Source organism: Ursus arctos, unplaced genomic scaffold (assembly GCF_023065955.2).
Source record: "Ursus arctos isolate Adak ecotype North America unplaced genomic scaffold, UrsArc2.0 scaffold_18, whole genome shotgun sequence".
Lineage (NCBI taxonomy): Eukaryota > Metazoa > Chordata > Mammalia > Carnivora > Ursidae > Ursus > Ursus arctos.
The window spans coordinates 28,565,510-28,588,095 of NW_026622852.1; the positions used below are offsets into that span (position 1 = coordinate 28,565,510).

Below are 22,586 nucleotides of genomic sequence, written 5' to 3' on the forward strand. Positions count from 1 at the left end.
CTAATGCTTAAGAGCTGACAAACATTGGCAGATGTCAACGATGTAAGAAAAAATACGGAAGAAAATTTTTTATTTAGTTAATTTTCTTCACTGACATTTTCTTGTCCTTGAATTTTGGGGCATTTGGGAGTAGGAGCAGAATCGTATTTCTTTAGTTTTAACAATGAAACATCAGATCTCTGCTGGGGAATGGCTTGAGAGGATATTCTAGTTCATCGTATCTGATACCTAAGCATCCAGAGTTTTAGTGTGATAAACATGGAGACATAGCTTGCAGTGCCCAGACACCGGTGAAAGCAAGTCCAGAGTTCTTCTCTTCACTACCCAAGTATTACTATGCTGCAGGCCTTGATTTTTTTTTTTTTTTTTTGCCCAACACATGAGGTTTTTTTGTATAACGGACATACAGGGCACAGAAAACAGTTTCATATGCTTTGAATTGGATTAATCAAAAACTAATACGCTTGAAGTGATTGCTTGAGGTTTAGGGAACTTGAGTCTTTTAAAGTTCTTTCCATTTTCTTGCTTTTCTCATACTTTCTTTTCTCCACTCTTCTCCCTTCTAGGGCACCCTTAAAGGGAGAGAATATGTTTCCAGAGGGCAACCTGGAAAATTGAATGTGAATGTGTAGAAAACAACTTCTGCTTTTGCTCTTGTGATGGGGCATAACTTTCTTGGGAGTCAGTTTCTTTTAATACCAGCTGGCCAGTAAATCACGTCCATTTGGATCTTGATGCAGGAACCTTAGAATAAATAAGAAAAAAAGAAGAAAAATGAGTTAATTGAAGTTTACTCTGGTGAATAATTTAGTATTGCAATTTAATAATTGCCACAGCTTGGGTAACAATCAGCTGGGGTTTACCCTAAACAGTAATCTGAATATTTTAGTTAAGCATCTATAAATTTTTTTTAATATCTGAAATATTAGACGTTTAAATGTTATAGAAGGCTGTTTTAAAATAGGCTGAAATCTGGGGGCGCCTGGGTGGCCGTCGTTAAATGTCTGCCTTCGGCTCAGGTCATGATCCCAGTGTTCTGGGGTTGAGCCCCGCATCGGGCTCCCTGCTCAGCGGGAAGCCTGCTCTCCCTCTCCCACTCCCTCTGCTTGTGTTCCCTTTCTTGCTGCCTCTTTCTCTGTCAAATAAATAAATAAAATATTTTAATAAATAAATAGGCTGAATTCTAATAGTCGTAATTAAGTTGATACATCTGAGCATTTCTGGATTGTTGTCAGCTCTTATCAGTCACTGGCTGTTATGACTTTCCATATGCTTGACAAGATATAATCATTTATTCAACAAATACTTAACAGTGCCAGGCACTGTCCTAACTACTGTCAGTACAGTAGTGGACAGTGTAAAGGTCAAGCCTCCCTTTTACAGACAGAACATAATCAAATAAAATATAGTGTATCAAATGGTGGTAAGTGCTATGGAGAAAAATAAAACTGGGTGAAGGGGTAGAGACCCTTGGCGAGGTGGATTTGCTGTTTTGTGTGGGTCGATCAGGGAAGGCCTCACTGAGAACGGCATCTGATCAGACTTGCAGGAAGTAAGGGAGCAAACCAGGTGGCTGTGTGGGGAAAAGCAGTGGTCTAAGAAAAGGGAACCACGAGTGCAAAGGACTTCAGGCTGGAGCATTCCTATCCTGTTCACAGAAGTCAGGGAGGCCAGTGTCCCTGGAGCAGAGCTGGAGGGGTGGGGCTGGGGGAAGTTGTAAGAACTAAGATCAGAGAGGTAGTAGGGGCTCAGATCATAGAGGGCACTTTTAAAATTATATCTCTTGGTCAGACTAGAGTATCAGGATCCAGGGAAATAAGTTAGGAGACTACCAATCTCGTTCAGCTGGAGTGGAGTTCAGTTTATAGAGAAGGAAAGGGAAATCCTAAATGGGAAAGTAGCCTGTGTGTGGATACTGGTCCAGTGCTAAATCTAACTCATTTCTTAGAATCTCTTAAGACTGTCTCTGAAGCTTTTCAGTTATTATAGGATATACATATAATAGCTGTTCAGTACATGGCTTATTTTGTTCTTCTAAGAAAGTATTTATTTATATTATCCATAACCTTTGCCAGAAACCCATATTAACCCCTTTTCAAGCTACTTAGAATTAGGTCCTTATCTTTTAGACTGTGACTACTTTTTTAACTTAACTATACAAAAAATGATTAGAAGTGAAGGGATTTGTAAGGAAGAGTATAGTTTGTTTCGGGTGTGATGGTCCCCTCTGCTTTAAATCTTCAAGATCAAGGTACTTTACTTTTCGCTTTTACCTGGTTGGTTTTGCTACTTTACTTTCTTTTTTATAGGGTTGGTCTTTGTTTTCCAGTTTGTGGTTTTTTTAATAATTAAGAGTATAAGATGTGGTACAGTATATCCATATAAAGTTAGGATCACCTTACAAGGGAGAAATTACTGGTGTATGAAGATCCTTTCAAATGGTTTTTGGGGTTTGTTTTGTTTTGTTTTGTTTTTTAAGATTTATTTATTTATTTGAGAGAGAGTGTGCGCATACAAGCTGGGGAAGGGCAGAGGAAGAGACAGAATCTCAAGCAAACTCCATGCCCAGTGCGGAGCCTGATGTGGGGGCTCTACCTCATGACCCTGAGATCATGACCCAAGCAGAAACTAAGAGTCAGATGCTCAACCCTCGGAGCCACCCAGGCACCCCACAAATGGGTTTTAATAAAGACTTGTTTCTGTTTCTCCTATACTCGCCAAGGGTGGGTGTCAGACTGAAGTGGCAATATGTAACTTGAATCTATATTGTAAAACCTCTGCGTAGTTACATTTAATATAAAATCCGTTTTTGCTTTGGGAGCTACCATAGATAGGTTTTCTTGAGGCTATGTGAAAACAGCTAATTCCCAAAATTTAATTCTTAATGAATGTGCTTTATTCTGTGTACTGAGGTTCTTTTCTGAGTTCAATATCTTGTTACTGTCATGAGTTCAGATGTGTCTATAATATTACCACCCCTCCTTCATATCCTCTCAGATATCAGGTGAGAGTGGGGCATATCTTCTTAATACTTACTGCCTCCTCCCATTCTCCAAACAAAACTTGTGCTTTCTTACAGTCAGAATGGGAAGAAAGAAAATAAGAGTTGCAGTTCAGGGAGGACTATGTCTTTGGATTTTCTAGGTTTTCTTCAGAAATCCTACCTTCTCTCCAGCATTATTTTCTCCTTTTCTAGGTTACAAGAGGGTCTGGGAGGGTGCTTTAGACACTGGGGTATGATTCCAAATTGATTTGGGAACAAGCCAGCTGGAGAGTTAATTTAGGGAGGATGTGGAGGGTGAGATGTGAAATAAAGGGTTGGCGGAGTAGATGGGCCAGAAAGAAGGGAATGGTAGTTAAAGTTTAAAAAACGATAATAAAAAAGAAAAAACTGCTTTCATTCAGCTCGTTTTTCACCATCTGCAGTTTCGCAACCTTAACAGAATCTGGTTCTGAAGAACACTATTAGTATATTTTGCTTTCTAGACAGAGTTGCTCAGCATCAGCATTGTTGACATTTCAGGCTAGATTATTCTTTGTTGTTGGGAGCTGTCCTGTGCAATGTAGTGTGTTTAGCAGAATCCGTGGCCTCTACCCACTGGGTGCCAGTAGTACTCCCCCAGTTGTGACAACTAAAAATGTCTCCAGAGATTGTCACATAGCCCCTGGCGGGGGCAAAACCTTACCCAGTTAAGAACCACTGCCCCAGGAGAAGGGTATTTAACATCCTGGCTGACAGCTTATATAAACAGTGCGTTGACTATGCTGTTTTTTTTCAGTGACTAAATCCTGGAAATAGAAGACCTTTGTGTCAAATTTGGCTGTTTGGGTGGTGGAATCTTTATAGGTCCTGTGATGTAGGTTTGATGCATACTTGAGAATCAAGGTCACTGATTCCACTGTGTCACACATGTCCACTTTACATGGGCTGGAATCTCTAGGAATACATCTCAGCTGTGTCACACTGCAATGTGTGTTATATTTTTTTATGTCATTATCCTCTCAAAACTATATTCATTTATTATTCAAGCCATTTCATAATGATAACAAGGGGTCAGGGTCAAAGCACACAGTGCTTTACCCTGTGGCCCTTTATAGTACTTCCATCTGGTCCTTTCTGGATAGTAATAGATTGGTTTTATTCACCTTAAGTTCAAGTGGTACTTGAAGATCATTTCAGTCATTGAAGAGACTTTTAACACTCAAGCTTAGAATAGTGGAGTGCTGTTTTATGAGAATCATCATATATTTCAAGCCAGATGTTACAGTGTCAAGTAAGTGACTATGAATTCTATAAAAATGGCTCACAGTTCCTTTGGCTATACAAGTCTGGAGAAGATTGAGGTTATATTTAACTTACTCTTGGGTAATCCTATATCCAACTGCAGATTTTCATTATTAATGTGGATCCCTAGCACTGTTACAGAGTATTGCTTCCTTGTCCACATGCTGTCCTAATAATCTAATTGGTGGAAGTCAAAATTGAATTATATTGGGAGAGTAGCCAACATTGTGTTTATCAACAGTATCATGTTCCACACTTAACACTATTAATTTAAAAAATTCAAGCTGTAGGTTATTCCACAATAGAATATAAAGTGTGTGTATTAAGGTTTTAAACAAAATGGTAGGAGATGATTAATAAGAGTCTGAAGAGCTGAAAGTTCAGACACTTGTGAAATTAGTGAGGAATCCTAATGTTTTATGCTCCCTTTCCCATCTTCTGAAGTTTTCCTCCTTTTTTTTTCGACAAGTCTTTCCAAAGCATTCGACTTGGTTTTATACCCATATTGCATCAGTTTACATCGTAATTTTCATTACTAGAATAATGAGTACTACTGGCAATAAGAGGCTTTAGGACCAAGCACCTGAAGATCAGTGAACAATTCAGTCTAAAGAATGGCAGTAGCAGTACAGGAGTGTTCCAGAGGATATTCTAACTACTAGTGGTTAGGATGTTGTAAGCAGCGTTCCTATCTATCCCCAGAAGTGGACAGGGCTGCTGCATTGCACAGCTTCGTGGGGCACTTTTCACACCAAACTGAACATAACATGCTTCTTGGAGTTACTATAATGTCCCTGGGTATGGAGACCTTTGGTGAATCTAGCTAGCCCAGTCGGAGAGGGGGTGGGTCAGTTAAGAGCTTCTCCTGTGTGTAAAAAGTAGGGTTTCTGGTAGGAAAGAGATAATAGTATTTAAAAAGTTAAATACAATTTGTGATAGTGGATTCATCACGTCATGTTAATTTTTTTACATTGTTGAAACAGGGGGACAGCCTCACAAAAGGAGAAAGACCTCTGACGCCAATGAAACTGAAGATCATTTGGAATCGTTAATATGCAAAGTAGGAGAAAAGGTATGTGCCAAATAGCGCAGACTGTGATGGGCTTAGGGTTGTAGTTGACTGTGCTTGATTCATTTCTGTAGCTGAAACTTGGTGATCTAAGTTTTAGGTAAAACTGCTAATGCCATGCATCTGTATCCCAAAGTAAATTCATTTTAAACCCTTGGGATGCAGATAATTGAGAGTTAAATGTTTTTAGTAATCTTCATAGAACATGCGTATGAGTCTTAGAAGAGACCTTCAGGAATAATCCTCTCAGTTTATAAATGAAGAGCTAAATGAGTCCTGGACACCTGGACACCTAATTTGTTCTGAGTCATAATATTAAGTGAATCAGATACAGAGATACCAGAGAGCTGATGTCCTCCCATTTCTAATTCTTATCCTGCTGCCTTAGACTGCTTGTTTTTAAAATTTCATTCATTCTCTTTTTATGGATTTCTAAAGAACAATACCTGAATTGATTTATATTAAACCTGTCATAGTGCCTTATGCATATAAGGCTTTAACTTTTTTTTATGACCACATAGAAAATTTTAACTCGCTAATTGCTGAGTACTTAACAGATATTTACTATGCTGTCCTCTACAGAGTGCCTGCTCTCTGGAGAGCAACCTAGAAGGCTTGGCAGGTGTTTTAGAAGCTGATCTTCCTAACTACAAGAGCAAGATCTTAAGGCTTCTTTGTACAGTGTATGTATGCAAAAGATTTATGAATCCAGGTGATAATGTATTATCTACTCTTAAATGCTTCGGGAATGTTCAAAAGATGTGTTTACGTTCCATATTTCATTAGCTTTTCTTCTAATGGGAAATTTATACAAACGAAATGACCTTTGGTGAACTCTTTTTTTCTTAAAGATAAATAGGACTAAAATTAAGCATTTTCCTTACATTTTGTTTCTTGGAACCTTAGAATCAATTTGAGTTGACAATTTTTAAGTGAGAAAGTAGACACTTTTCACACTCAGAGATTTTTCTTTTAAGCATAACATATAGAGTTTAATGTGTATTTTTAACCAGTAGTACCAAAAAAAATTTGGGAACTGGTCAGTTGAATAGTAGTCCTTCTCAGAAGACTGAAGAAGCTTTTGAAGCTATTACTAGGCATAATCTTTCTTTGAGTTAGGTTAGCTAGAACAAATATCATTATTTAATCTGTGAGTAAATTAAAATGGGAAAAGTCTCATATGAAAGCATGAAACAGCCTCTCCCAATGGTGGAATTAACAATCCAGGCTTTCTCATCTGTCAGATGGACATTGATCACTCTGAACTGTATGCTTTGCAAAGAAATGGTTACAACTTTTGGATACAAGGGGTCTTTGTACTATACGTGAAATTATAAATTTTGAGGTATTTTAAAATTTCAGATATGAAGTTGACTTTTATTTCAAATATTTAATTAAATAATGTTAATGCTTACAGCTCATTTTTGAAATTTAAAAATGTACACACAAATCATAGCTGTCAGTTGATTTCATTTTAACCTCTCATGAAGTACGAGTAATTTGAGTTCCAGTTTTTAAAAGAAATCCAGTTCATATTTGGGAAGACCTGTCCTTAGACTAAGAAATGACTCAAGAAAAAATATTTTGCTGTAGTGATAAGGTGCCTTCTGTTTTGAAAGCATTTATTAGAATAGAGGAGATTTATGCTGAAACTGTGATGGAAACCATGGCTTTGGGGGTGGAGAGGACAGTTACTCTCAGGGCAAATATTTTTTTTTTAAAACCTAAATTGTCCCTACCACTCTGCTAGGCACCTCAGGAAAACACAGAATGTTTAAGAGAGTCTGGCTTATCATGAGCTCCTATTTGCTTTTCTTTTTGAAAGAATTTCTAAAAGCTACCTAAATTAGGAAGCATTTAGGAAAAATTTGCTTTTCAAAAAGGTTTGTTACTGTAATTCTCTTCCCTGCTTTTCAAATAACTTTAATGAAAATTAACACCCCTGGAGTAAGCTACCTGGGATGTAAAGAAATCTTACTATGTCCAAGTAGCATGTTGACAGTCAGCAATTTAACTGATAGGAACTTAGCTGGAAGAGGTTTTAGTTCTGAATTTTTTCTAAGCAACTAGGCTAGTGTTTCTGAAAGTGGAGTTCTGATCCTGTAACATTTGGTTGGCTAAGTTCAGAAATGGTGAATGTTCCATCTCCCCCTTAATGATTCTGTATTAAAGAAACTTGTTTCACCTGGCGTTCCCCAGACATTTTACCGTGGAAACATTTTCTGTAGAACTGCTCTTAGAGTTCACTAAACACATTGGAAGAAAAACTGGTCTAGTGTTAGTTATATTTATTTTAGTTTGATAACTTTATAATTAAACTGTTTTACTTTCTTAATTCTTGGATTAATTAGAATTAAAATGAAAAATTGCAGGGCTCATGTCTGCAACTCTTCTCAGCATTTATGCCTTTTCAAGAGTAGTTTTAAAAATATAGCTGAAAGTATGGGGCACCTTGGTGGCTCGGTCGGTTAAGCATCTGATCCCAGGGTCCTGGGATTGAGCCCTGCGTTTGGCTCCCTGCTCAGCAGGGAGTCTGCTTCTCCCACTCCCTCTGCCTTTTCCCCTGCTCGTGCTCTCTCTCTGTCTCTCAAATAAGTAAAATCCTTAAAAAAAAAAAAAACTTTTAAATATAGCTCAAAGTAAACCTGTTCCAATATTAGTAAAATGATAAAAGATTTATATAATATAGAATTGAGCAACTTAACATAATACTGTTGTTTTGGGGTTTTCTTGTACTGGGTTCTCAAATCAGTGCACGCCTGTTACCTGAGAAATTGACAATTTATACAACATTAGTTGGACTGCTGAATGCCAGGAATTACAACTTTGGTGGAGAGTTTGTAGAAGCTATGATTCGACAACTTAAGGAATCATTGAAAGCAAACAATTACAATGAAGCTGTGTATTTGGTAAGTTCCTTTTTTGGTATATTATGACTTAGTGCTGGGACGGAGGGCAGAAGTGAGCTACAACCAAGGAATTTATCTGTTCTTCTGAAGTATAGTTCCCCACTCACCACAGTAGCTGCTCTTCTGAAACCATTCTCACTAAAGGTACCAAGAGCTCATTACCAAATCCAGTGGCTTCCTGTCACTCTAAATCCTGGTTGACCTTCCTGTAGCATGTGCTGCTTTATACTCCTTTTTTGTCTGTGGATTTCTGCAGCACCACTGTTTCAGGACCTCCTGCTGCTGCCACCTCCCTTCTATTCCGCTGTCTGCTTTTACTGGGTCATCTTCCTTTACCCCTTACATTATGTGTTTCCCAGGATTCTGTCCTCACTTTACTTTAAACACTCTCCCCTGAAGCACTCTCATTCTCTCTCATTGCATTATAAACCATCTTTATTTGGGTGACACGACCCCCTTCCTGACAAGTCGATTATCCGAATGTTCTGTTTCAGCCTTTCTGCTGGGCTCCAGACCTGTGTTCCAAATACTACCTGGATAGCCTTAAGATATCTTGCCTGCAAGTCGCTAAAAGTAATGCATCATTCTGTCTTCTCCCCAAGCCACACACAGGGTCTGCTGTCTACTGCATAACCCATCTAGGGACCTGAGTGTTAATATTTCTCTTCCCTTTGCCCCCTTACCCTGTAAGCAGTCCTCAAGTTCTGTCACTTCTCCCTCCTAAGTTGCTCTCTGGTCTGTCCCCTTTCTTTTGTCTCCAGGGCCTCTGGCATAGTTCATACCTTCCTCCTCGTGCTTTTTAATTTTTTGTGTGTAAGTAAGTACTATGCCCATCATGGGGCTTGAACTCCTGACTCCCAAGATCCAGAGTCTCATGCCCTACTAACTAACCCAGCCAGGCGCTCCCTTCCTCCTCATCTTATAAAACAGCCTCTTAACTGATCCCTTTTGCACCCAGATTCTCTGCCTTTCACTGTATCTTCTGTGGCACCAGACTGGTCTTTCTGTAACTCGCTCTGCTCTTGTTGGTTATGGATCACAAACCCCAGTTCATTCCCGTTCTCTAGAGTGGTCTTAAAAGCCTGTGCACAAGATGATTAACTGGGTGAGCGGAAGTAAATACTTATCTTAAATGAAAATGGGATTAATAAGCCTTACTAATATGTAACACATAGATTGACAGTGGGCCAGTGTATATCATATAGACCTATTTAAGTATGATATTTATGTTTATTTATATCACATATCGTTGGAGGTATGTGATCAAATTCTTTTACTGAGTATATTACCAGAAAAGTTAGACACCAGTCAGGCTGTAAGATTAAGTCCAGACTCCATACTGACCTTTTATGATTGCCCCAATCTGTTTCTCTTTCCTTGCCTCCCAAATACCCTCCAGCTATATCACAATTACTTGCAGAAGGCTGAACACATCTTTTTGAACCCTTCTGCCTAGGATAGTCTTATTGCTCTCCACTCATCCTTTATGACCCAGTCCAGGTGTTACCTCCTTTATGAGGCTTTCCCCTATTCCCTTTATCACTGTTCCTAGAGCACTTTTTCTTTACTTTCTAGTATAGGAGTCATTTGGGTTGAGATGATGCTCGTGCCACTAGGCTGTGAGCTCCCACATGACAGGGACTCTAATAGTGCTTAGCAGTGGCACACAAAGGACATCCAACAGACACCTGCTCAGAAATTTCCATTTCTGTAGCCCAATGAAAATGTTTTCACAGAGAACAGAAAAGAAGATGATAGGTGGAGGTAGCTCTATGGAATGGGAACCTGTAAATGCAGATTCCTGTCCTTCGCACGGTTTCTGTCACAGCTACTCAGCTCTGCTGTCATAGAACAAAAGCAGCCGTAGATGATATATAAATGAGTGAGCGTGCTGTGTCCCAATACACGTTTATTTGTGGGCACTTAAATTTAATTTCATATGATTTGTATAAATCATGAAATACTCTTGGATTTTTCTCAAGCATCACCTATCCAGAAGCACTCTTAGTTCACAGGCTATGCAAGAGAAAAACAGGCAGCAGGCTAGATTCGACCTTGAGGGGTAGTTTTTCAGACCTGTGGTTTCACTCGTTACAGGATTGCCTGTTGTGTGATTATATTACATTTAGATTTAATAGAAATTGTTTTCCCTTACAGGTCCGTTTTTTATCTGATCTTGTGAATTGTCACGTCATTGCTGCCCCATCCATGGTTGCTATGTTTGAAAATTTTGTAAGCGTAACTCAGGAAGAAGATGTACCTCAGGTAAGAAAACCCCTTATGCTGAGTCTTGTCCATACAGTACTAGGAGGTTTTCACCTGATGGTCTTTTAGTCATCAAAACCGGAGGATAACAGATTATCGCACTATAAATTCTTAGTATCTGCAGGCTAAGTCGACTGCTGGAGTGGTGGGTTCTCTTGATATCTGTATGTTAATTCAAATGATTCTAATAAAAGTAAAAGTAATACAAGGTAGAAATGCTCTGATTGAGCCAGCTGTCTTACTTTAGCCTCCATAGGATTTCATTCAAAAATAAATACAATATGAATGAAAATTAACCAGCACATATTTTAAATTTGCCTTTTTAAAAATTCTTCAGGTGCGGCGAGATTGGTATGTTTACGCGTTTCTGTCGTCTTTGCCCTGGGTTGGAAAGGAGTTGTACGAAAAGAAAGATGCAGAGATGGACCGCATCTTTGCCAACACTGAAAGCTATCTTAAGTAAGGATACAGCTCATAGTTCTTACTGATATGATAAATGTGTATTTTATCTGTTAGTACTACTGTGTCAGTTTCATTTCTCGAAGATAAGCTGTGGAGTTCCCTATTGCTTCCTCTAAGTAACTTCGTTCCCCTACTCTTGTAATTTACTGAGACCTCAGAGTAATCAAATGTTTGCTTACTTTGCTGGTGCGAAGTAATTGGTGACATAGCTCCTTTTAAGCTGCTTTGGTACATATTGGCGAAGTCGTAAAATATCTTCTATCCTCCCACAGTGGTTCTCAAATCGTAGTGTGCATGGAGTCACCCATGGTTCTCAAATGTGCTCCAGCCCCAACCTGCAGACCTACTGAATCACAGTATTAGAGAGGTTTAGCACATACAATGTATTTATTTCATGTAAACTAATCCTAAAGCAAGTCCTTAAAACAGTGGCTCTTCCACCCAGCCCATACTTCTTGAGTAATGTGACACATTTCAGTTAAAATAGTCTCATATCCTCCTATTCCCATTTCTTCCAAGTGGGCGTAAAAACTTGGTTTGTCTTATTAGGTATAATACTAACAGTAGGGCTTGTTCATAAATTTAGCAGTTAACCAGCAGCGTGGTAATGGTTTTGTGGCCCATTAAGTTTTTTCAGAATAATTTTGTTGTAAGTTTCGTATTCTATTAATAGGTAACTTGTTTGGATATTGCTAGTCACAAATAAAGCTGTGAGAAATCTAAAGATAAAAATCTTTGTTCTTAAGCTACTTTTAAATGATAAAACTCTTTAATGTTTCTATGTTTTTGAAAGTGTACTAGTTCTTTTTAAAATGTGCATGTTTGCAAAAGAAAAAAACAAAAGAATATGAATATTCTAGCATTTGAGTATATGTCCTTGCCCTTTTTCATACACATGGTAGTTCAGTGTGCATACTGTTCTTCACTTGCTTTTTTCCCCCCACTTAATGTACTTGGATTTATTGCATAAAAGTATATAGGCCGGCCTCATTCTTTTTTAACAGCTGTACAGTATTCCGCTCTTCTAACATACCGTAATTTCTTAACGAGTCCCTTGTTGGTAAACACTTAGATTATTTCCAGTCTTTGGTAGCGTAAACAGTGCTTCACTGATATCCTTATGTGTATGTCTTTGTGTACGTGTGCAAATGTATCTGTGGAGAGTGGGAGTTTTTAGAAATGGGGTTGCTGGGTTGAAGTGTCTTAACAATTTTAATTTTGATAGACTTAGTCAAATCGCCTTCCAGAGAGATTATACTCTTCCACATCTCCTCTAAAGAGATGACATCAGTTAGCCCCTCTGCCATCAGTGTTTGAAATTGCATATTTGCCCACATTTCAGCAATCTAATACATTATCAAAACGTGTGATATCTACCAATCTGATAGGTAAAAATTGTTATTTTACAGCTTTAATTTGCATTTTATTTATTATGAAGCAACTGAACATCTCTTTGTGTTGTTAAAAACCTAAGTGTAGATTTTCATTTTTATGTTTAGAAGACGCCAGAAGACACACGTGCCCATGTTACAAGTATGGACTGCTGAGAAACCACATCCGCAAGAAGAGGTAAATTGATAGAAGCACAGGCAGCTCTCGAGTAGGTTCTTATCTCTGACACAGATCATCCCTTTTATATACGTTAGCTAGTTTTCCACATTTCGTATCAGGGGTCCGGCTCCTCATAGCTCTAGGTGTGTAGTGGGGTTTTTTTTAATTTTATTTATTTATTTGAGAGAGCATATGCATGAGCAGGGGCGGGGGGGGGGGGGTCAGGCAGAGGGAGAGGGAGGGAGAATCTCCAGCAGACTCCATGCTGAGCATGGATCCCAACATGGGGCTTGATCCCCCAACCCCAAGATCATGACCTGAGCCGAAATCAAGAGTCAGACACTTTAACCGACTGAGCCACCCAGGCACCCTGGCATTGGTGGATTTTTAATAAGTGTTAGAATGTAATCAAAGCATTCCCTTTTCTGTGGGAATCCAGATGTAATTATTTTTTATTTAAATGCCCAGTTTGGAAATGTTAAGTGTAACAGCCTCAGACAGGTAGACTTCATAAACTAATTAAAAACAAAAACTTAGCACCGTTCCTTTGTACTATATTCAGTTGCAAACTAGCTTACTTTTGTATCCTGTATTTTACAAGGTAATGGTTTTTGGTTTATGTAGTCAAAGTGTTAATTTATGACCTTCAAATATATATATTAATTATTAAAAATTAATTTGTCTTTAGTATTTAGATTGCCTGTGGGCCCAGATTCAGAAATTGAAAAAGGATCGCTGGCAGGAGCGGCACATCCTAAGACCTTATCTTGCCTTTGACAGCATCCTCTGCGAAGCCCTGCAGCACAATCTGCCTCCTTTCACGCCACCTCCTCACACAGAAGATTCGGTGTACCCGATGCCACGGGTCATCTTCAGAATGTTTGATTACACGGATGATCCCGAGGTATGCGACCAACTACGAGCCCCTGTCAGAGGGCTGTACTGCATCGTGCTCGTGGCTTAATCTTGTTTGAATAATGCTTGTGATACATTTTAATTTCAAGTGCTTTATTACCTGAGAGGACCAACAGCAGTGAAGTGAACAGTTTAACCTCATTATGCAAGCAATTCTGTTCAGCACGTGGAAGGAGAGTGCGAGTTCAGTGTGCAGTAGGTTCAGCAGCCAGGCTGGTCTGAGGCTTCCTCCTGGTTTAGTCAGATCCTCACTGTATGATCTTGAGTGACGTACGTTCCTCTCTACCTTAGTTCCATAATGGAATAATAATAAAAGTACGTTCTAATGAGGATTGAATTACTAAAACATAAAATGCATAGAACAGTATGTGACACATGAGTGCTCAATAATTTTAACTGTTATTAATTAAACTGTTTTTTTAATTTTTTTGTTAAGAAAAACACCCAGGTTTGGGGGGTTTTGTTTTGGTTTTGGTGTTTTGGGGTTTTTGGTATGTTTTTTGGTTTTTTTAAGATTTTATATATTTATCTGAGAGAGAGAGTGAGTACGAGCCAGGGGGTGTGGCAGAGGGAGAGGGAGAAGCAGGCTCCCCACTGAGCAGGGAGCCTGACGCCAGGCTCAATCCCAGGACCCCGGGATCACGCCCTGAGCCGAAGGCAGACGCTTAACCCACTGAGCCACCCAGGCGCCCCAGAAAATAACCAGTTTTTGAGATTATCCATCTCTCTCTAACCCTTCCAGCTTGTCGTCTTATTCATACTGTATAATTGTTTTTTTAAATACTATAAAATATTTTTAGCAGCCCTGGGTGGCTCAGTCGGTTAAGCATCTGACTCTTGATTTCGGCTCAGGTCATGGTCTCAGGGTCCTGGGGTGGAGCCCCGTGTCAGGCTCTGTGCTACACGTGGAGTCTGCTTGGGATTCTGTCTCCCTCTCCCTCTGCCCTGTCTCCCCCCCCCCACACACACACTCTCTCTCTCTCTCTCAAATCTTAAAAAGATTTTTTAAAATATTTTTAATTTAAAAACCTCAAAGGTGAGTATAAGCTGACTGTAGGTTTTAAATATACACATTCTTTATTATGAAGCCAAGTTGTTAACAGCCATTGTACTTTACCAATTAAGAAAATGTATGATTTTGATATTAACCTTTGGTATAAAAACTCACATTTTCAGTCTGCTTTATTTTATATCTTTGCATTTGAATGACTGTCTTAGCTTGACTAGCCCAGCAGCAAGCAGGGTGATTACTGGATCGGTTCTGGCTAAAGTACCACACCCATTGCTTAGTACATCGCAGTCAGCAGAGAGCAGGGTTTCTCAGCCTTGGCACAGTTGACGTTTGGAGCTGGAGAATTCTTTGTGGTGGGAGGCTGTCCTTTGACTGTGGGATGCTTAGCAGCACCCCTGGCCTCTACCAGTGGCATCTAGAGGGGAAGTGTCAGGTGTGACAACTGCACCTATCTCCAGAGATTGCCGGGTGACCCCTGAGGGCAAAATTGCCCCGTTTTGAGAACCACTGGCGTGAGAACCAGTATTACCACCTCAGATCAAGCTTGAGTTTTCTTTCTCCTGTTGTCTCTTTTCCGTCCTACCGTAAATTGCTTTTGGCCAGTGAAAATTTAGTATATATATGATTTGTCTCAGAATAGAACATTGTCAAATAATCAGTTATATGTACAGAATTATTAGCTTGCTACCCACTTTGCTATATTGCATATATAGCGAAATGCTTTTAGTCAACATTATGTAATGGTCTAATTAGGGATATCTATTTGGAAATCTAATATACATTTAAGATGGCTAGAAGTTTTGTAGTTAAGCTTTGTACAAGAGGAACTAGAATAGGACCTCAGAATGTGTTTCTCTTGATGTTGCTTGTGTATTTGTACTTAATTTATAAGTAAACTTATATTTATACTTAATTGATGTTGCGTCTCTAGTGTCCCCATTTTCCTTTGCCAGAAGAGCATAAACATACAAAGTATTTGTTCCCCTGAAAATGAAAAGGATTTGGTTCTTTTGTTTTGGTCTTTGAAAAAAATGTTTATTTGAAAAAATTAAAAATTAATAGAGATTAAAAGTCTACAATAGTAAATAGTAAGTAAGTAAAAATAAACTCTTTGCTATGCATATACTTAAAAAATAATATCATGCAGGTAATGTTTTTTAACCATTTTTTTAAACAATATAGTATGGCTGTCTTTTTTTTTTTTTTAAGATTTTATTTGAGAGAGAGCAAGAAAGCACAAGTGGGGAGGAAGGGGAGAGGAAGAAGCAGGCTCCCCATTAAATAGGGAGCCCGACATGGGGGGAGGGGAGGGTCGATCCCAGAACCCAGAAATCATGACCTGAGCCAAAGACAAGACGCTTAACTGACTGAGCCACCCAGGTGCCCTGAGTATGGCTGTCTTTCAATGCATACTTGACTTTTTATGTTTATACAGTGTTTGAAATAAAAATTTTTCCTCTCTCCGTATTTATTATGGAAGTTAATCCACTCTCTTGGTTTAAAAAAATCAAACCATGTAGAGCTAATAATATAAACTCTGGTTTGAGATGGATGATGGCAGTGTGGTGTCAGGGGCACCACAAGAAATGCTGCCACTGCCAGTCTAATTGTATTGTCGATAGACGTGAATAGGACAGTGATAGGAGTTTTCACACTTCTGAACTTTTATCCTCAGCACCCAGTGCAGTGTCTGGAACATAAGCTCTCAGATAATTGTTGGATAGATGAAAGAGTATCTTTTCTTTTTCTAGGTTTGTAGTATATACATTTGGTTTTCTTTCCAGGGTCCTGTAATGCCAGGGAGTCATTCAGTTGAAAGATTTGTCATAGAAGAGAATCTTCACTGCATCATTAAGTCCCACTGGAAGGAAAGGAAGACTTGGTAAGATTCTTTTCATGGTAACTTTTTGAGTGGAGAAAAAGTAGCAGTTTTGATTTGGTAAAGAGCAGAATGTATGTTAAGATTATAAAATCTTCTCTTCCTTCTGCCCTGTTTTGCTAAATAAGACCAATCTCTTAAGACACTTCTGTGCTTTTTCAAGGCCCTTCACACTCAAATACTATCTCTCTGGCTGCTTCATAATTCCGTAGTGTTTTATAGTAATGTGCACATAATGTTGGCTTTTTTTGTGTGGATATTTGCCATAGGCTACGGACAAACTAACTTGAATAACAGACTGTTTTTGGTATGAATGCTATGGGAATAAAAGAATATTAATAGTTTTCTAGCATTTATGTATCAAGCTTTGGAAAAGTTATTTATGGTATTTCCTTAAGCCTTAGAAAGTTTTGGTTTGGATTTTAAGGTGGAAAGGAATACAGTATTGGGGAGCGGTCTTTTCTGTTAACACTTTTCAAGTTAGTAGATCTGAATATGCTTTATTACTCAGACTCCTTTTGCTCTTGCAAGGAGTTTAGGATGCATTATAGAGTTTCCTTGTGGTAAACAAAGTAATTTGTCTATAGTTAAGTGAAGTGCCTAAAATCTAGAGCATTTCAGAAAAGATTTCTTTCCCTTGAATCCAAATGTGCTGCTTTTGGAGCTGCTTATTTGATCTTTTTTATGCATCTCTGTATACATATTAAACTTCAGTTACATTTTTTATAGTGCTGCGCAGCTGGTGAGCTATCCCGGGAAGAACAAGATCCCCTTGAACTACCACATAGTTGAGGTATGCATTCCACGTGGAGCATGTTTCTAAGTTTCAGAATCTTTCTGCTGATTTTAAAGTGTACGTGACTCTTGGTGATTTTTTTCCCCCTTGCAACTTGTCAGGTACTGAAAATTAACACGGGAGCAAGGAAATTGCTACCGGTTTTGGTGCTCTGTTAGCCATGTTAGTAAAGAGAAAAGAGGAGGTTGAGACCGTAGCCAAATGGAATTTTGTGTTGCCCATAAATTATTTAAATAGTATGTCTTCATTCGTGGATAGTGTAAGTTATCTCCAGTCCTCTGAATACATTGTCCACTTACCAGATACATAATTGGCTTGAATACTTTAAAATACTGTATTACTGGGACACCTGGGTGGCTCACTTGGTTAAGTGTCTGCCTTCCGCTCAGGTCATGATCCCAGGGTCCTGGGATCGAGTCCCATGTCAGGCTCCCTGCTCAGTGGGGAATCTGCTTCTTCCTCTCCTTTGCCTGCCATTCCCCCTGCTTGTGCGTGCGCGCTCTCTCTCTGTCAAATAAATAAAATCTTTTTAAAAAATAAGTAAAAATATTGTATTACTTTAGGCAAATAACCTGTCCTTAACTGTGTTTATCTGGCCTCTTATTACTAGCATCTCCTTACTCTAGTGTATTATTCCCTGTATCACAAGGTAGGGATAAGTATGAATATTTATTCCTAGAAATTATAAAAGCCCATTGTTTTCGGAAGTAGGAAAAAGAGATGATGCTTTTGACCCCCATATTAGGTCATGTGGAGGGGCAATAGTAGTAAAGTTGAACACCTTGTAGAGATTTTTGTTCTAAAAGACAGTGTTTTACTTGACACATACGTGAGTTAGATTGTCGATTGCATTACCTTTATGTTAAAATATTCCTGAAAGTGAGTGTAGTTATGATGTATTACAGATTCACTTTTTATTCATACTGCATTTGTGCGCTTTCTTTCAAATACTGCATTTGTCCTATCTTTATAAAACTTGAGAGTGTGTTTAGACTATGAACCTGACTCATTGACACGTCTGTTGAAATGCAAAATATAAGTCATATTTCCAAATCTGAAAAATGTGTAAAAATTCATCAGAATCAAGTACAGAGGGATGGGAGATGGGAGTGAGAAGAAAGAATGCAGACCAGGCTTTAGAGTTCTAGATAGGTGGTCCATGAATTATATAGGGAGAGTAGAAATAAGTTTCTGAACAACAGTCATGGCAAAGAAATCTTGGACTACCAACAAGATGGCCAGGCACCAGTGTGGAAGTAGCAGCCCGGAATGACTTGACTGTCTTCCCTTCCCATGCTCAGAACCTAGTGAGCGTTTTTACTACTTCTAGGAATGAGGCCCTGGTGGATCACCAGCCTGAATCAACTCTGATACTTGCAGAGTTGGAATTGAATGGCACAGTTCTTTGGCAGTAGCAAATAAGCATTAATTTCTGCATATTCTTATTTGATGGAGTTACAGAAAGATGAAATTTTCATCACAGTATCCAACTACAGATCTCCATGTTTTAAAGAGCATCATTTGAAAGATTAAAACGTGATGATTTTTCATTATGAATGCCATGGAGTCAGAGTTTACATTTAGAAAGTTGAGGTCGTTCTGATGGAAGTACAGCGCTCCCTGTGAATGGAGTGCTAACTCATGATCTCTCGTAGGTGATCTTTGCAGAGCTGTTTCGGCTTCCGGCGCCCCCGCACATCGACGTGATGTACACAACACTGCTCATCGAGCTGTGCAAGCTTCAGCCCGGCTCTCTGCCCCAAGTGGTATCCTTCCCTTTGCTTCTAAACCTGACTCTCTGGCCCAGCTTTAAAAGATGAGTAAATATTTCTTTCTGTGCGTTTAAATCACTTCATGGGAAGTTTGGCCATTTCTTCAGAAGTTAAACATACGTTAAGCACAATCCAGCCGTTCCACTCTTAGGTATTTACCTAACGGAAATGAAAGCGCATTTCCCTACAAAGACTTGGGCATTAATGTTCATAGAAAGTTTATAATAACGCAAATGAGGCAATCCAAATATCCATCCATACATGATGAATGTACGAATTTGTCACATCTATACAATAGAATACTACTCAGAAATAAAAAGGAACACATCTTCGGTGCAGGCAACAACTTGAATGAACTGTAAAATAAGTATGCTGGAAAAAAGTTGCCAAAGAAGAATTTATACTATATGATTCCATTTACACAAAATCAAGAAAATGCAGAGTAATCCAGTGACAGCAGGCCAATATTTGCTTGCAGACACAGGGGAGGAGGGGAAGAAAGGATTACAAAAGAGCAGGGGGAAAGTTTAGAGGAGAGGTGATACAGATATTCACTGTGTTTATTTCACGGGTGTATACAGGTCAGATTTATTGTACATCATTGGTAACTCAAAGCTGCTTTTAAAAAAAATCAGTTCTATGAAAAGATGCTTAGCATTATTAGACATCTAAGAAATGTTATTTTTTTATCACAACTTATTTTGAAGGGGGATGGAGAGTAGTTTTCCTTATCTTCAAATTCACAGCTTGCACAGGCGACCGAAATGTTATACATGCGTTTGGACACGATGAACACTACGTGTGTAGACAGGTATAGTAATTGCCTTATTCCTACACTGACGGCTAGCAGCTTCTGCGTCCTGTACTGTATAAAAGAATTTGATCAGTAAAACATTTGCCTTTTTAGAATTTCTAAGTTGATTTTTCTTTCTTGTCTCCCCAAAATAATCCTCTGTATAATAATAGAACTCGTAATGTAACATTATGCTTTCTAGGACAATTCAGTATGAAATGATGGCCATGCTGAGGTTATCTTTAATTTCATTCATTGTTTGTTTGTTTGGTGCTTTGGTATAATTATACTTTTTCCTTTTAATTGGGTATGTAAGCCTTTAAAATAGGGTTTGTACTAACTATCCCCTATGCAGAAGCAGGGTCTAATACTGTATATTTATTATGTGTAAGTATATTACGTATGTATTTTTGTTTATAGATAGTATCTGCTTCTAAAATAATTAGCTTCTGCATAACTACAGCTTGAAGACTCAGTTTATACAAAAGACCATATTGGGTTGTTAGAGGTGTGGTAATTGAATGCCCACTGTCTTCTTTTGGGGGAATCCTGTATACCACCTCTGTCAGCTGGTCTGCACCTCTGTCCGTTTCCCAGGTCAGATCGGGATAGGTACTGAACATTTCTGCAGTTACTGTGATCGTTCGTGTGCAGTGTTCAGCTTGCATATCTGAACGTTATCAGTAAGCACTGTTCTATGTCAGACCTGTTATCCTGAGTAATGTCAGGGCTTGCAATCGCAGATCTGTGAGGGACATGCTTTGAGAAAGCGTCTTCTGATTTTTCTCCCAATGTAATTAATGAAACTAGGGGTTGTGTTGGACATCACATTTATGCCGTGTGAAATTCAGCAATTATATATTGGGCTCTTACAAACTGCACAGCATTATACTGTATACTAAGGTGATTTCTAGTTAGATCAGATTATTTTTAGGGGAAGAGAGATGTATAATTTGTGGTGAAAAGGGTATAGTGTGGGGATGAGATACTACACTTAGAAACGTTTTATCGCAATTGCTTTAATCTTTTTTTTTCTTTTGCCTCTGTTTCATTGTCTGAAATGGGGGGAAATACTACATTATTTGAAAGTAATTGTGAGATTTCAACTATATATATATGTGTGTGTATACATAGAGACACACATGTGTATATATAGTGTCTGGCACAAAACAGGCACTCAGATATTATCTGTTTTTCACTTAAAAAGGATAGTACTATTACAAGGAGTGAGATAGGGGACCATTATTTTTGGGAGAAGATGAATTACAGGATTTGCAGAGAAAAGGGCAAGTGACAGCAAAAGGTAACAGCTTTGGTACAGGGATATGCTTTTCATTTAACTCTATACAGGAGGATTTTACTTGTCTGCAGGATTATATAAGTTCCTGTTACAAACTGCAACCATTCATCCTTTTCTATCTCCCCCCCACCCCCTGCCCACTTCTCTCTATAGGTTTATTAATTGGTTTTCCCATCATCTAAGTAACTTCCAGTTCCGTTGGAGTTGGGAAGATTGGTAAGTGGTGGTATGTTTTATCTTTTCTTTCTCTGCAGTTATCATAATAAAGAAAATTAAGCATTTAAAGCTATAACATAAAAGCAGTCTTCTGTGGAGTCTGAAATACTTTTGGTATACGTGTGTGTGTGTGTAAATGAAATAATTTTAGGTATGGGGAAACTCGTAGCTAAGTACACATTAGGTGTAAGTGCAGATTATGTGTAAGAACTTATAATAAAACTACCCTTTTCTTATTAGGTCAGATTGTCTTACTCAAGATCCTGAAAGTCCCAAACCAAAGTTTGTAAGAGAAGTTCTAGAAAAATGTATGAGGTGAGTTCTTTCTGTTTTCTCCTCAGCTTAGTTCTCCTAATTTCTATGGGGGGGAGTTTTTCTCTTCTTTGTATGTGTGATGTTTGTGCAGAATGTCATTTTTTAAATCCAAGTATCTGCCTCTCTTCCCCTTTCAGTTTTTAGTCAAGATTTAGGCTAAAAAAATGAAGCAACTGTGCCATCTGGATTCAGTGTGAATTAGGCCAATATGTTTTTTTGTCAAATGTACTTTGAAATAATTTTACATTTCAGGATAGTTGCCAAAGTAGTGCAAAGAACTCTATCCTGTTCCTTTAGATTCCCTGGTTGTTAACACTCCACCACATTTGTTCGGATGTTCACTTCTTTTTCCCTTCTATATATATATACACCCATCACATTGGTCTTTTTCCGAACCCTCTGGAAACAAGCTGCAGATGTGGTGCCTTGTGTCTTTCCCCACAACAAAGACGCGCTCCTGCACGGCCCGCGCGCGGGGCTCCGGGGGAGAGCCAGGCTGTGCTGCAGGGCTACAGCCGTCCAGCCCGCGCGGGTCCCGGCCAGCCGTCGCGATATTGTCTTCCTCTTCTGGGCCGGAGTCCCATCCAGGAGCACACGGTAGCATTTAGTTGTCATGCGCTTCACATTCCTCACTTGACCGGTTACTCTTTCCTGTCTTTCATCTTTTAAAGAATCTAGGCCTTTTTTGAGTCGCCCTCACGTGTGCCCCTGACCAGACTCGGGATTTGTACTGTTGGTCGTCTTCGCGCATCGCATTCGGGAGGCACACGAGCCCTAGCCCTGGGAATGTTAGCCTGGGTCCCCTGGTCATGGCAGTGTCTGCCAGGCTTCTCCACCTTAAATTCACCATTCTTCCCTTTGTAATTGATTAATATTTTGTGGGAGAGATCCTGAGATGATGCCCATCTTATCCTGCATCAAACGTTTACTGACAACTGCTACTTGTATCTGCCACCGCTATGATGATTGCCAAATAATGATTCTCTTTTTCCATTTTTTCCCTACTTTTATTAGTTGGCATTCTCCTGTAAGAAAGCGCTATCCTTT

General features: G+C 38.9%; 1 protein-coding gene and 1 long non-coding RNA gene across 5 annotated transcripts in view; one reads left to right on the forward strand and one right to left on the reverse strand.

Moving 5' to 3' along the window:
- NCBP1 (nuclear cap binding protein subunit 1) overlaps positions 1-22,586 on the forward strand; it is a 37,914-nt gene that overhangs the window by 1,722 nt on the left and 13,606 nt on the right. Inside the window, exons 2-14 of one of the 4 annotated variants that reach the window (XM_026506171.4) lie at positions 5,269-5,357; positions 5,937-6,037; positions 8,107-8,263; positions 10,421-10,528; positions 10,866-10,987; positions 12,490-12,559; positions 13,230-13,445; positions 16,253-16,350; positions 17,077-17,140; positions 18,799-18,909; positions 19,662-19,726; positions 21,162-21,224; positions 21,465-21,539. In XM_026506171.4, the coding sequence (XP_026361956.1) occupies positions 5,269-5,357; positions 5,937-6,037; positions 8,107-8,263; positions 10,421-10,528; positions 10,866-10,987; positions 12,490-12,559; positions 13,230-13,445; positions 16,253-16,350; positions 17,077-17,140; positions 18,799-18,909; positions 19,662-19,726; positions 21,162-21,224; positions 21,465-21,539 (1,339 nt within the window). Of the gene's footprint in view, positions 1-5,268; positions 5,358-5,936; positions 6,067-8,106; positions 8,264-10,420; positions 10,529-10,865; positions 10,988-12,489; positions 12,560-13,229; positions 13,446-16,252; positions 16,351-17,076; positions 17,141-18,798; positions 18,910-19,661; positions 19,727-21,161; positions 21,225-21,464; positions 21,540-22,586 lie in introns of those variants that run through there. The other 3 variants (XM_026506173.4, XM_026506172.4, XM_026506174.4) reach the window with 3 other exon arrangements.
- On the reverse strand, positions 110-13,766 carry LOC123001423 (uncharacterized). The gene is made up of 3 exons (XR_006410304.3): positions 13,557-13,766; positions 11,170-11,336; positions 110-744 (listed from the first exon to the last, which is right to left on the reverse strand). It is a non-coding gene; the product is annotated as an uncharacterized LOC123001423 (long non-coding RNA).